Here is a 13,722-nt window from a genome sequence, read left to right on the forward strand (position 1 = left end):
CAAGTGCTATTTCTGCATTACTCACAGCTCCAGCAGGAGAAAAGGGGAGAAGAAAAGCAGCTGGAGGGAGCTGATCCCTCTCCCCATCCCCAGAGTGATCAGCGTCACCACCCAGATGGCATGAGGCGCAGGACTATATAGAGCTTATGCAATGAGCTCACCTGGAGGCCAAGTTTTCTTTTCCCAATGAGGCTGGGAGTCAGAGATGACATGTGGCCACAATCTCTGATTCTCTCTGGCTCCCCCAGGATCCCACTCCTCTCTGTAACTTCAAAGACCTTAGCAATCTGACCCTGACATAGTCCTGTAGTCGATGGTTCCTTCCTGTCCTTGTCCATCTCACTGGCTTCCACAGTACTGTCTGGGTCCATCATGCCCGTCCAGCAAAACTCTGAGCAGTGTACAGCCTGTCACTTCCATTCTCAACTCCAGTGGCTGAGCAGCCAGAGAGGGCCTGCCCATGCTCCCCTACCCGGTGTAAAAGCTGTGCCACTGCGACAGCAGCCACAAACTTCTAACTTTTCCATCTCAGGACCCCTCAATGTTCTTAATAACTGAGGATCGATGACAAAAAGGAGTGCAATTCAGCTCACAACTCAGACCACTGCACAAGTGCTTTTCTTTGAGAAAACCACTGCACTCAGGATGCAGCTGAATATTCTGTGTGCTTGCCATTCTGTCACACAGAACATTAAAAAGATGCATACTCAAGGCTGGGACTTAATGAAACAAGTAACTTTTACTGCTTCATCAAGGACACGCTCTATTCCCTCTCAGATCTTCCCAGCTCTCACCACTTGAATCATGTCCTTCCTGCCAAACAGCCCATTACTCTCAACAGATCTTACTGAGGGTGCTGAGAAGATCGAGACGACCACTGTGATCTTCCTAGACATCCCACCCACCAGATCCACTTCTGCCCTCACCTACATTTTCCAAGAAAGAGGAGGCCCTTTTCCTGCTCAGAGTTAATCCTCCCCAATTTGGGGCCTGACCACAAACCCTTTGCCCTCATCTGGACCAGTCATTTCTGTCTCCACTTTTCATTTGAAACTTTCCACTCATATTTACTGTCTCAGATATTCTCATGTGGTCACCAACAACCTGTTAATGGAGAAACCTAGACCTCTCTGCTACACGGACATGTGAACGTGCCCACTTTCTTACAGTGCCATCTTCCACTACTGAGAAATCCCATGATGCTGCCTCTTTTCTGTCCATTCTTCTTCAGGGGTTCCTCTTCCTATCCCACAGCTGATTGAAGGTTCGTGTTCTCCAGTTTCTTACATATCTCACTGTCCTACCTTCTCAACTTTTTGCATGATTTCAAATGCCACGTATTAAATAACTCCAGATCTATCTTTAGCCTAAAATTCTCACCCAAGTGTCAGATTCATTAAATAAAACTCTCTGTAGGTAATAGGATAGCTGCTGTTGAGTATCAACTATGACTCATGACGATTTATGTATAACGGTATGAGACATACTTGGTCCTGAATTATCCTCTAATTCATTGGTATGCTGAAGTCCATAGTGTCAACTCATCTTACTGTGTCTCCCTCTACTTCACCAAACACAATGTCCCCTCTAGTGATAGATCCCTCTTGATAACGTGTCCCAAGCAAACAAGTTGGACAAGGTGATCCGTAAGGTTTTCATTGGTTAACAGGAGGGGATTACCCAATAAGTAAGGTAAGCATGGGCTTACTTGTGCTTACTTACTAATCTGTAGTGAACAATTTCACACGAGTTTCACCACACCTTTTAGAAGCTTTATAATATTCCTTTAAAGGAGCCCTGGTGGTGCAAATTAGTTAAGCACTTGGCTGCTAACCGAAAGGCTGGCGGTTCAAACCTACCGAGTGGCTCTGAAGGAGAAAGACCTAGAGATCTGCTTCTGTAAAGATTACAGCCAATAAAACCCTATGGGGCAGTTCTACTCTGTTACATGGGGTCACTATGAGTCGAAATCAACTCGATAGCACCTAACAACAAAATATTCCTTTAAGTGGATGTATCATAATTTACTCAACCATTTGATTAACATTTGTTTTTAATGCCTAACAGATGTCTTAAATTTAACATGACCAAGACCAAATTCTCAATCACTATCTCTGAAACTGCTCCTCCTAGAGTTCTCACCTTAGTATTTCTCCTGTAAATTATGTTCTTGTCCTTTGTTCATTTATTGAGGCCTTAAGACTTCTTTCTATCCTTTCATACATTAATAATAATGATAAGCATAACACTGAAAAACCAAAAACCAAACCAGCTGCTGCTGAGTCAACTCCAAATCAAGGCGACCCCATGCGTGCAGAGTAGAACTGTGCTCCAAGGATTTTCGAGGTTGTGATCTTTCAGAAACAGATTGCCAGGTCTTTCTTCCAAAGTGCCTCTGGGTGGGTTCAAACTGCCAACCTTTTAGTTAGTAGTTGAGTACTTAATCATTTGTGGCCCCAAGGGACTCCTGAGCATAACATTAGTAGCTAATAATAATTCACTTAACCCTTCTGATTATCCTAGAGGTGGGAACTACAATTTGTTTCAATTTTGAGATGAGGAAATCGTGAAACAGAGAGTTGAAATAACTTGTCCAAAGTAAAGACACCAAATGGTGGAGCAGGGTTGACCTCAGGAAGCCAGTCCCAGCGCACATAAGCTTAAACTGCCATGCTGTGCTGTCTTCGTATTGACAGTGAGGACATGGATTCTTTCAATGCCATTCAATTTGGAGTATCTTATACCTATGCCAACTTCTGATCTACTCTTTTTCTAAGTTTTGACCTTTTATGTGGTCAAATCTACTATCATTCCTTCGTGTTTGTTTTCTTGGTTGGTCTGTTTTTAAAGCTTAGGAAGACAGTTTTTCTCCATGCAGAAATGAGAAAAATACTGAATACTCTAAATATTGCTAGTTTTTAATGGTATAGTTTTTTAAAAAGTATTTAATCATCAATTCTTTTGAAAGTCGTTTTGATGTATGAGTAATGATCTAAACTGGTTTTCTTCCAAACAGCTTTTCAACTATCTCAGCACCATCTGCTGAGTAATAATCATTCCTTCCCCCTCACTAGAGTCCTTCTGGAGAAAATTCTAAGCAAGAGTCTACTGAAGAAAAAATCGACAACACTACTGGTTCAAGGGGGTCAGTAATCAGCGATTTCCAACAAACGTGAAAAAAATGTTCAACCTTACTCTTAATTAAAGAAAAACAAATTAAAATGCCATTCCCATCACCATTTGGTTGGCAAACCAAAAAGTTCAATATGCAAAATTACTGGAACAAAAGACATGTGACAGACTTGCCAAACTGCCCTCCACAGAGACGTGATTGGTCTACATGCCACCAGTCATCTCCACACACAGCCTGTTTCTCCAGAGCCTTGCCTACACAGCGGGTTACCAAATCTTTTGATGCCTGCTACTCTTGATACGTGGAGAAAAGAAAAATAAAGGAATTACTGACCTTCCAACTTTCCTTATCTCGTATAATGAGTAAATACAAATACCTCTTCCTATGTTTAAGAGACATTAATATTTCCTTCTCTGTGAACTATCATTAATCAGATTTAAAAGCTCCAGTGTTTTAGCTTGGGAAGTTTTAAGCTCTTGAGCTCTCTGCAGTGTTCCATTCATTTCCTCATGGCATTTTCATACAAATCTAGACTATCACAGCTCCACGCAGGCAGGTTCTTAATCTGTCTTATTGCTGTTCTATGACCAGGGCCTTAGAACGCTTAATGGTACAGAACAGATGCTCAATCTATTTAATAAATGAGTGAATGTATGTATGTTAGAGTAAAAAACTAGAAACTGGAGGCAGATTAAGCATGGCCACAAATTCTCTGCAATGCCTCCTAACAACAGGTAGACTTATTTCCCACCCCTTGAATCTGGGCTGATTCTGATTTGTTTTGGCCAAGAGAAGCTGGCAGAGTGCTGTTATTCTGAGACCTGGCCTTAGAGGTCTTGCAGCTTCTGCTCTCGTGCTTTTGGAATGTGTCCTCCAGTCCTGCCCACTGTAGGACGGCAGCCAACTGCACGGAGGAGAACCAACTATAAGAAGTGGTGAGGCCACCTCGGACCACTCAAACTCAGGGCAAGCCACCAAGACTGCAGAGCATGGCTAGTCCCAGGCAGGGCCAGCAGATCCACACCCAACTGCACCCAGCCCAATCGACTCATGAAGAAACACATGGTGGTTGCTTTAAGCCACTGAGTTTTGGAGCAGTTTGTTATGCAGCAACAGATAACTGATATGAATCTAAGCGTCCAATATGAAACTGGTTAAACATGCTTATAGGTCACTTCTACGAGGTAACACTACATAGCTACTCCTAACACCTGCAGATATGGAAAGATCTCCAAGACATATAAATGAAAAAGTTTGAGATCTCAAAATCTAGAACTACAAAAGACAGTGATATAGTATTCAAATGCTGTGACACAGGCACTATGGAATGAGGAAACTGAGGCCCAGAAAGCTTAAGTAGTTAGTCCAAGGTCACAGCTAGTAAGTGGCTGGGCTGTCGACTGAACCCAGGAGATCCGGCTGCTCCTAACACATGATGCTCTACTACCACTCACCCCAGCACAGCCAACTCTCATTTCTCCATTTTCCTTATTCTATTTCTAGTCCTTTCTCCCTTCTTCATTACATTCACCCAGTACCTACATTTCAAAATTAACTTCCTGGAAACAACACACGTATCCAACAACAGATGAATGGATAAACAAAATGTGGTATGTACATTCAACAGAATATAATTCAGTCATAAAGAGAAACAAAGTCCTGATACCTGTTATGACATGGATGAACTTTGAAAACATCATGCTGAAATAAGTCAGTCATGAAAGGACAAACACTGTATGATTCTACTTATTTAAAATATCTAAAACAGGCAAATGCATAGAGATAAACGTTTATTAGTGGTACCAGGGACTGGGGAAGGGAGAAATGGGAATTATTGCTTAATAGGCAATGAGTTTCTGTTTAGAATGATGAAAAACTTTCAGAAATGGATAGTAGTGATGGTAGCACAACACGGTGAACAAAATTAATGTCACTGAACTGTACACTTAAAAACAGTTAAATGGCAAAATTTTTGTTATATATATTTTACCTCAATAAAAAGAATGCAAAAAAAAAAAAGTCCTGCAAACACCAGAGATTGAAGATAAAACTAAAAATAAGAACACCAGTGGACAGACAGCTGCAGGGAGATGGCAGCACCTCCTCCTCCTGCAGGCTCTCTGCAGCCTTCACAAGTCTGACCGTCAGAGAAAAGCCATTTGAACACCAAGTGGGAAAGTAAGTGGTTTTTGAAAGAAAGCAGTCTTGGGGAGAACACTTTGAAAATGGATATTTGGAAAAGTTTCCATCATTACAGGACTTCGTTGCCAGAACTGTATAACCTATGAAACTCTCTCTACCTCCTCTAAAACTTGGAAACAGAAGTTTCTAGCTGTTCAAAAATGTTTCATCAAAGTTTTAGTGGGTCTTGGACACATTAAAAAAAATTTTAAGCACAACACCTTCTAGTTGTTCTATAAGAACAACTGTGTGACATCAAGAAAAAAGGGAATGACCTTGCCAAATCTCATCAAAAAATCTTAGTGTTATTGGTAGATGGAAGTAAAAAAAAAGAGCATTGTGATTTAGTAAGTGCAGCTGTTGGATCTATTCATCTTCAAGAGAGGTTGTTTTCAACAATGGCAGCCATTAAAACCAAGTATTTATGAAATAAACAATCTACAATCCACCCTTGAACACAATGAAGAATAATCAGTGTGCTCCAACCTAATGAAGCATATTCAAGTCACATTAGTCACATGTGACAATATCATTATTTGCAATTTTTTAGTAAAAGCAGAAATGTTCTTTGTACCCTTAATAAGTACACTAAAACTTATTTAGAAAAAATTAACTTCCTGCATTTAAGTGATATTAATTATTATCTGAATGAACCAACCTTTAAGTTCATAACCTTAACCTCAGGAAAATAACCTACAAAAAACTTAGAGGTGATTTGATACAAACCTCGACCAACTACAGACAGAAGAGAGTAGGGAAACAAACAGAAGATGGAAGCCTGAGAATAGGTCTATTTACCATGAAGTCTTAACTACGCAACTTTGTTACGTACAAAACTAAACCAAACCAAACCCGCTGTCATCGAGTTGATTCTGACTCATAGCGACCCTATAGGATGGAGTAGAACGGTCCCATAGGGTTTCTAAAGAGCAGCTGGTGGATTTGAACTACCAACCGTTTGGTTAGCAGCCCAGCTCTTAACCACTGCACCTCCAGGGCTCCTTGTTACATATACACCTCTTTAAAAAGGGAACTTAGGAAATGAGATTTAGTGAATATGCTTAGGGAAATATAGTATATAAGTCAATCTAATCAGTAGTATGTGCCATGCATGTGAAGTTCTAAGTAAAAAATTCTACAATGAGAATAGATTATATAATTACAAAATTACAACTAGGTAGGCAAAAGTTGTGCACACACTGGTACAGCAAAATGTTAAAGGTTGTTATTCTGGAATTCTGGTAATTAAGAGTATTTCTTATGCTCTTACCTATTCTTTCTATACTTCCAAACTATATACAATAATATACTACCTTTATCACAGATTTTAAAAGACAGTTCCTCCTACATTCAAAAGAAACTCAATTCTAAACAATCAAATGCTTCTACACCTTGACTCAGAGCAATACATAAGACAAATTTAACATCTAAGACAGTTATTAAAGTTAGAAAAAAATAAGCCAGATCTATGTATACCGGCAAGGAAGGTATTTAAGACACTATTCTGTTAACAGTGACTTTTCAAGGATAATTATAACTTCTTAAATATTCCTATTTTTAAATGTTTACCAAAAAATATTAACTTTTATAACAATTATTGTTAAAAAGTAAACTTCAGGTAAAAATACACATTTGTCTGTAGGTATGCATTGAACAAGATATGGAACGACAAGCACCAAGGTGCTGGCAAGCACCCTGCTCCAATTCTCTCTTCTCCTTTTAAGGAGATTACTTTGGGCCCACCTCCTAATCCAGGATAATATTCTACACTCACTCCTCACTTATCAACTTGGTTAGGTTACAAAGACCAGGTCGTTATGTGAAAATCAGCATTATACAAAAATGAGGGTAGCCCGGAGCCGTGGTGGTGCAGTAGTTAACAGATCAGCTGCTAACCAAAAGGATGGCAGTTCAAATCCACCAGCAGTTCCCTGGAAACCTTATGGGACTGTTCTACTCTGTCCTACAAGGTTGTGATGAGTTGAACAGACTCAACGGCACCTAATAACAACAAGGCCTAACCAAGACTGTGTTTCAGAGTTTATTTTAGCCTACCATATTCAATGTGCAAGAGATGATCTGAAATGAATGAAATCGTTTTAATCTTATGATTCCTTACTGATTCTTAACTTAAGCTTAATAGACAATTCAAGGTTCAGTGGAAACTCAGTGTATTACATGTTGCTTCACTGTGTACAAAAATATAAATAAAATATAGTACAAAATCATATTTTACAATAATACAGTACAGGACAACAAAATTAATTAGATATAAAACCTTCAAATGATAGTTCTTCTCCATTGTCAGAACTGTCCGTAAGGCTATATAGCTGGTTGATGTAGGATCCAGAGCGAGAGTGAGCCTTCTTGGAACATCCATTTATATTGGATGCAAGCCACACCCCCAAGGAAACTCCCTTTTCAACTGATTGCCTGCTCACATCAGATCACAAAATGGAGGATGACTACATCATTACATAATGGCCAAATTACATCATTATATAACTTGCAAACCGCTGAGAATCATGGCCCAGCCAAGTGGACACATAACCTTAACTACCCCAGCCAACGATCCTCTCGCCTTGCACCCTGGTGTTTGTTACTGCCGGACACATTGTTAGTATGCAAAATAGTCAGACAGTAGATTTTTTACTATTGTAGCATGCAAAATGTTGGATAACAAGATAATAAGTGAGGAGTTTTTTTTTTTTATTGTTGAAGTTTACATTTCAGGTTAGTCTCCCATACAAAAATTTATACATACATTGTTATGTGACCCTAACTGCTCTCCCCATACTGCGACAGCACACTCCTCCTTTCCTCCCTTGATTCCCCATGTTCATTTAACCAGCTCCTAACCCTCTTTGCCTTCCCATCTCAACTCTGGACAGAAGCTGACCGTTTAGTCTCTTGTATCTACTTGAGCTAAGAGGCATACTCCTCATGAGTATCACTTTATGTCCCACAGTCCAGCCCAATCCCTGTCTGAAGAACTGGCCTCAGAAATTGTTCTAGTTCTGGGCTGATAGAGAATCCAGTGGCCATGCTTTCTGGGGATCCTCCAGTCTCAGTCAGACCATTAAGTCTGTCTTCTTACTAGAATTTGAGTTCTGCACCCCACCTTTCTCCTGCTCCACCAGGGACTCTCTGCTGTGTTCCCTGTCAGAGCCATCATTGGTGGTAGCTGGGCACCATCTAGTTTTTCCGGTCTCAGGATGATGAAGTCTCTGGTTTATGTGGCCCTTTCTGTCTCTTAGGCTAATACTTTCCTTGTGTCATTCTCCTTTACTCCAGGTAGTTGGGACCAATTGATGCATCTTAGACGGCCGCTTGCAAGCTTTTAAGACCCCAGACACCACTCACCAAAGAAGGATGCAGAACATTTTCTTCATAAGCTTTATGCCAATTGACCTAGACGTCCCCTGAAAGCATGGTCCCTAGACCCCTACCCCTGCTACTATGTCCCTCAAAATGTTTGATTGTATTCAGGAAACGTCTTAGCTTTGGTTTAGTCCAGCTGTGCTGACTTTCCCTGTAAGGAGTCAGTGTATTTTAAAATAAGCTCATTAGCAGCTCTAATTCCCCTTCACCATGTAACCTAAGATGTCTGCATGTTCCGGGGATTAGGATGTGGACATGTTTGGAAAGGGCCAATATACGGCCTACCAGTTTTATCATAATATAAAGTTTTAAAAAACAGCTAATATATTTGATACATGTTAAACAGAAATAAAGGTTAATATAATTATTAAACAAAGTTAACTTTAAAAATCCACTCTATCACGTTTTTCTTTTATGCATTATATGCTTTTGGTGTTGTTCAACTAAGAAATTTTTCCCTATCTAATGTTATGAACATTCTCTCCTGTTTTCGTCTTGAAGTTTTAATAGTTTTTGGCTTTATATTCAGGTCTATGTTCCATTTGGAGTTAATTTTTGTATAAGGTGTGGGGTATGGTCAAGGTTCATTTTCTGCATATGAATGCCAATCATCCCCATACCATTTGTTAAAGAGAAGGATAGACGCAACAACATGGATGGATCTCATATGCATTTTGCTGAGTGAAAGAAACCAGACTCAAAAGGCTATGTACAATGTGATTTCACTCACAAGCTATTCAGAAGGAGAAACCATAGGGACAGAAATCAAATCAGATCAGTGATTGCCGAGACTGGGGGAAGGAACTTTTTGGAATGGCAGAAAGATTCTATATCTTGATTATGGTAGTGGTTACACATTTATATACATTTGTCAAACTCACAGACCTGCACACCTAAAGAAGGTATATTTTACTGTATGTAAGTCATCGTTCAATAAACCTGACTTTAAAAATAATCAAATGACAAGATAAAAAAAGGTGTAATTTCTGTTTTGTAGGCTTCTAGAATTTCACACCTTACAAGTGTGAACTTAATCCAAGTTACAGAGTAGCAAAGAAAGCAAAAGGTGGAAAACTAGACAGTCACTTGCAGACATCTCTGTTACCCTACTGCCACTGCTCCCAAGTAAGAAAAGGAAAGAAGCAATTGAGCACTAAAGAAGGCATTGTCCAATCAATAATGAAAGAGCTACAGACTAACTTTTCAGGCTAGTCACCTCACAATTTAACAAATAAAACAAACAAAAAGTTAAGCCTAAAAAGAATATTCAGTGAAATAATACTTACCTTTGGAATCAGCATTTGGGAACAGCCTGTTCCATGGCACCTTATTTTTGTGTGGAAGAGAAAGCAAATAGTTTCTAGCTTTTAAATTTATTATACAATTCAGGTCTTCTTGTGATGGGGATCCAAGAATACCTGTCAGATAAAATAATTAGCTGTTAAGTATCAAGACCAAGGTAAACCTACTACACACCATCAGCGGTGGACAGAATGAACCCAGGCAATTAATGTCTCCTTACCACCTCCCAATGCTTACCCTTTTTTAACAAGCTTTTAAAGAGTCCTTAACACTTTTACATCGAGGAGGGTTAAACATTCATGCCTATCCTAGGTTAAAGGTTGTTAAGAGCTCTTGTTAATTTAACAAGGTGACTCTGACGGAAGCTGTGAGCAGGTGAACTCAACACATCAGCCCCAATGGCTGGGAACCTTACCTAGAATGTGGTTCAGCTGGTCAAGATAGTGCTTTCCGGGGAAGATGGGCCTGTTGGAGAGCATCTCTGCCAGAATGCAGCCAACAGACCAGATATCAATGGACTTAGTGTAGCCCTGCAGGGAGAAAAGGCCATGAATGACATCTGCGTTACATGACGCAGTGAGATTTTCCTAGATGACAGGTACAGAGCTTATAAGAATTTGAGCTTTTCCTTTGGCTCCATAATTCAGAAATACACAAAGATATCAAGGATAAATAATAATATGGCCTTCTTATAAGATACTGAACAACCAAGATTACTTGATTTTATTTCTTCCTTCAAAGTAGATTATCTTATTATTAAAGTAGAATTTCTAAGGCATACACCATTCCTTTTTTCAAGTCATTTGGGAGGAAGAACTAGAATCTTTATAAAGTGGAGATGGAAAAAGAAAATGTAGTAACACTGTGGTGCAATGGATTGCTTTTGAGTGGCGTTTCTCGCCATGGTCTTCTAACTCAAACCCAAGTGACTGGGTGGGACTGTGCAGATAGGGTAATTGCGGCCCATCAAAGGGATTGGTCAATTCTGCCATACTGTTGGGCTTGAGGTGAGCCATCCCAGAGGATGTAGAGAGAGGATCCCATCACTACCAAAGAAGAACAGCCAGGAGTGGAGAGCACATCCTTTGGACCCAGGATCTCTGCACTGAGAAGCTCCTGGAACCAGGAGACAGAGAGAGACAGAAGCGGTGGCAGAGAAATGACTGAGAAGTTCCAGGAACGAGGAGACAGACAAAGAGCAAGCTCAAGAATCAGTGGCAGAGAAATGACGGCAGGAGATAGCATGATGGACTTCCTGCACCATGCAACAGGAGAGCTGAGTGTCTTTGGGCAGGAAGCTTGCTGGCGGAGTAGAGTGCCTCTGGGCCCTTACTGGAAGAGCTAAAAGAGCTTTGGAACACTTGCTCCAACAGGGCAGAGGCTGAGGGCCAGAAAGGTGTGCCTGCAAGCACAGCTGGGAAGAGGCTGTCCTGATGGAAGAAGTATATCCTGTGCATTCCTGAACCTAAGCTGTAACCTGTTACTTCCCTAATAAACCCCATAATCGTGAGTATTGTCTGTGAGTTCTGTGTGGCCACTGCAATGAATAATGGAACCCAGCAGAGAAGCAGAGTGCTGTGGGAGGGACTGTTGGTGTCAGAATTGTTAAAAGATGGTGGAGAGAGGAGGCATGTCTGACCTCCAGCTCATATGAACCAGCCTTGAGCTGTTGATCTTGATTCTCCTTCCCCCTTGTGAAGTTAGAGGAGGTGAGACACTGCCCCAAAGCCATTTGTACAAACGCCCATTGCTTTAGGGAATTTGTGGCCCATTTACTTATTTTGAAAATCTGGAAATCAACTCAAAAGAAGGGGCACTCCTATTCTAGAAAACCTTTATCTATTTTGCAAATCACTTCTAAAAAGTTGAAAGCCTGAATTTCTGAAAAAAAGACAGTGTCTGTTGGCTCCATAATATTTTAACAATCCTTATTTTCAATATTCTCATCTCCTTTTTCTACTCATTTTTCAGGTACAATTTTTATTTTAAAGGAATTCTGCTAAAAGGTAGGGAATAATTATCTAAATCACACAATAGTGCAAAAAAGGTATTTCTCAAAGGAATGTAAAGTTGAAGTTTATGGCAAACGCTAGGTGTAGTGGTAAATGGAAGAAACAACGTGGAGACTAGCTGGGGAAAATTTTTTTTTATGCCATTTAGGGTAGTATTTTAAAGTTTAGGGAAATACAGTGAAATTTTTCTGGGAAATAAAATAAGCTAAGAAGTAATAATCATATCTACACTTATGGTAAAATAGGGCTGCGTTTTAAAATAATTCCTTCTAAATTCTTGAAATCCAAAATATCTTTTCTTTTGGTGAAAGCTAAATAAAGGAGAAAATTTACAACACGTAAAAAAGAAATAATTCAAAGGAACCAGGGCTCCTTGGAGAAATGACTGCTCCAGGTCTGTGACACAGAAGGCCCCAGGTGAGCTTGGGAGCATCTCCTGCCAGAAGAAAGGATGCGCCCAACATTAATGGAGACATGTCAGAAGGGGCTCCCACTGGCCAAAACTGGGACAATTTGAGCATCAAAATATATATGGTAGGAATGGTAAAACCCATTGAATAAAATAATCATGAATAAATAGGTGGAGAGAAATAAAATACAGGAGGAATGACAGAGTTATAAAATCATCAATGGACGGTAAAAGTAATGGGTGAACATTTGATAGAGAGGATATTTACATAGTATCAAAAGTATTTCCCCACAAATCACTGTTAATGACAAAGAGTGAAATGGTAACCTTATGGCGGAGACCTGGGGGACACCACCTTCCCCAAAAGATCAACATGAACATTACCAACATTGGCAGAAACCAGATGTAAGATGTATCTTCTGAAATAATGCTTGGGGAAGAACACTGTTTCCGTGGTATTCGTGCCAAAAATGCATGACACAGAGTTGAGGGACGTTCTATAAAAGCTGACCTGTACTCTTCAAAAGATGTGCCAGTCTGCTTCCGTAAAGATTACAGCCTTGACAACCCTATGGGGTAGTTCTAATCCGTCCTATAGGGTCGCTAAGAGTCAGAATTGATTCGATGGCAATCGGCACTTCGAAAATGTCAAGGTCAAGAAAAACTGAGGAATTATTCCAGATTAAAAATCCAAAACCAAAGCAAAGCAAAGTTGTTCCTGTTGAGTTAATTCTGACTCATGGAGACCCTGTGTGTTACAGAGTAGAACTGCTCCATAGGGTCTTCTTGGCTATAACCTTTATGGAAACAGATTGCCAGGTCTTTTTTCTGAGGCGCTGTGAGATGGGCTCGAACTACCAACCTTTAGGTTAGTAGGTTAGCGGACAAACCTTTTGCACCACTCAAGGCTAAAGAAACATGACATTAAATGCAATGTGTGATCGTAAACTGGGGTGAGAAAAGCTATAAAGGTTATTGAGATAATCTCCAAAATTTGAACATGAACTATGCATTAGATAGTGGATCAGTGTTAAATTTCCTGCTCTGCATAGCTGTACTAGGGTCATGTTAGAGAATGTCCTTGTTCTCGGGCAGAGTTTTTCAACCTCAGCACTACTGATATTTTGGGCCAGGAAAGTCTTTGTGGTGGGGGCTGCTATCCTGCATACTGCGGGATTTGTTGTGCCAACCAAAAATGTCTCCAGACATTGTCAAATGTCTCCTGAGAATATCGAACCACTCTTCTAAGGGGTAAAGGTTACACAGGAGTTCTGCCCAGCAGTTTTCCAAGGGTGGTCTAGAGA

The 13,722-nt window shown here is 40.2% G+C and overlaps 1 protein-coding gene across 3 annotated transcripts in view; it reads right to left on the minus strand.

Moving 5' to 3' along the window:
* Positions 1–13,722, minus strand: part of MAPK1 (mitogen-activated protein kinase 1) — a 46,516-nt gene that overhangs the window by 17,915 nt on the left and 14,879 nt on the right. For all 3 annotated transcript variants that reach the window (XR_002825603.1, XM_004386198.2, XM_023740543.1), the window contains 2 exons: positions 10,413–10,527; positions 9,982–10,113 (listed from right to left, as the gene is read on the minus strand). Coding sequence is in view for 2 of the 3 variants with exons in the window: in XM_004386198.2 (XP_004386255.1) it covers positions 9,982–10,113; positions 10,413–10,527 (247 nt within the window). In the remaining variant the exon portion in view is untranslated. The remainder of the gene's footprint in view (positions 1–9,981; positions 10,114–10,412; positions 10,528–13,722) is intronic.

The sequence above is a fragment of the Trichechus manatus genome, unplaced genomic scaffold, assembly GCF_000243295.1.
Source record: "Trichechus manatus latirostris isolate Lorelei unplaced genomic scaffold, TriManLat1.0 scaffold00157, whole genome shotgun sequence".
In the NCBI taxonomy this organism is placed as follows: Eukaryota; Metazoa; Chordata; class Mammalia; order Sirenia; family Trichechidae; genus Trichechus; species Trichechus manatus.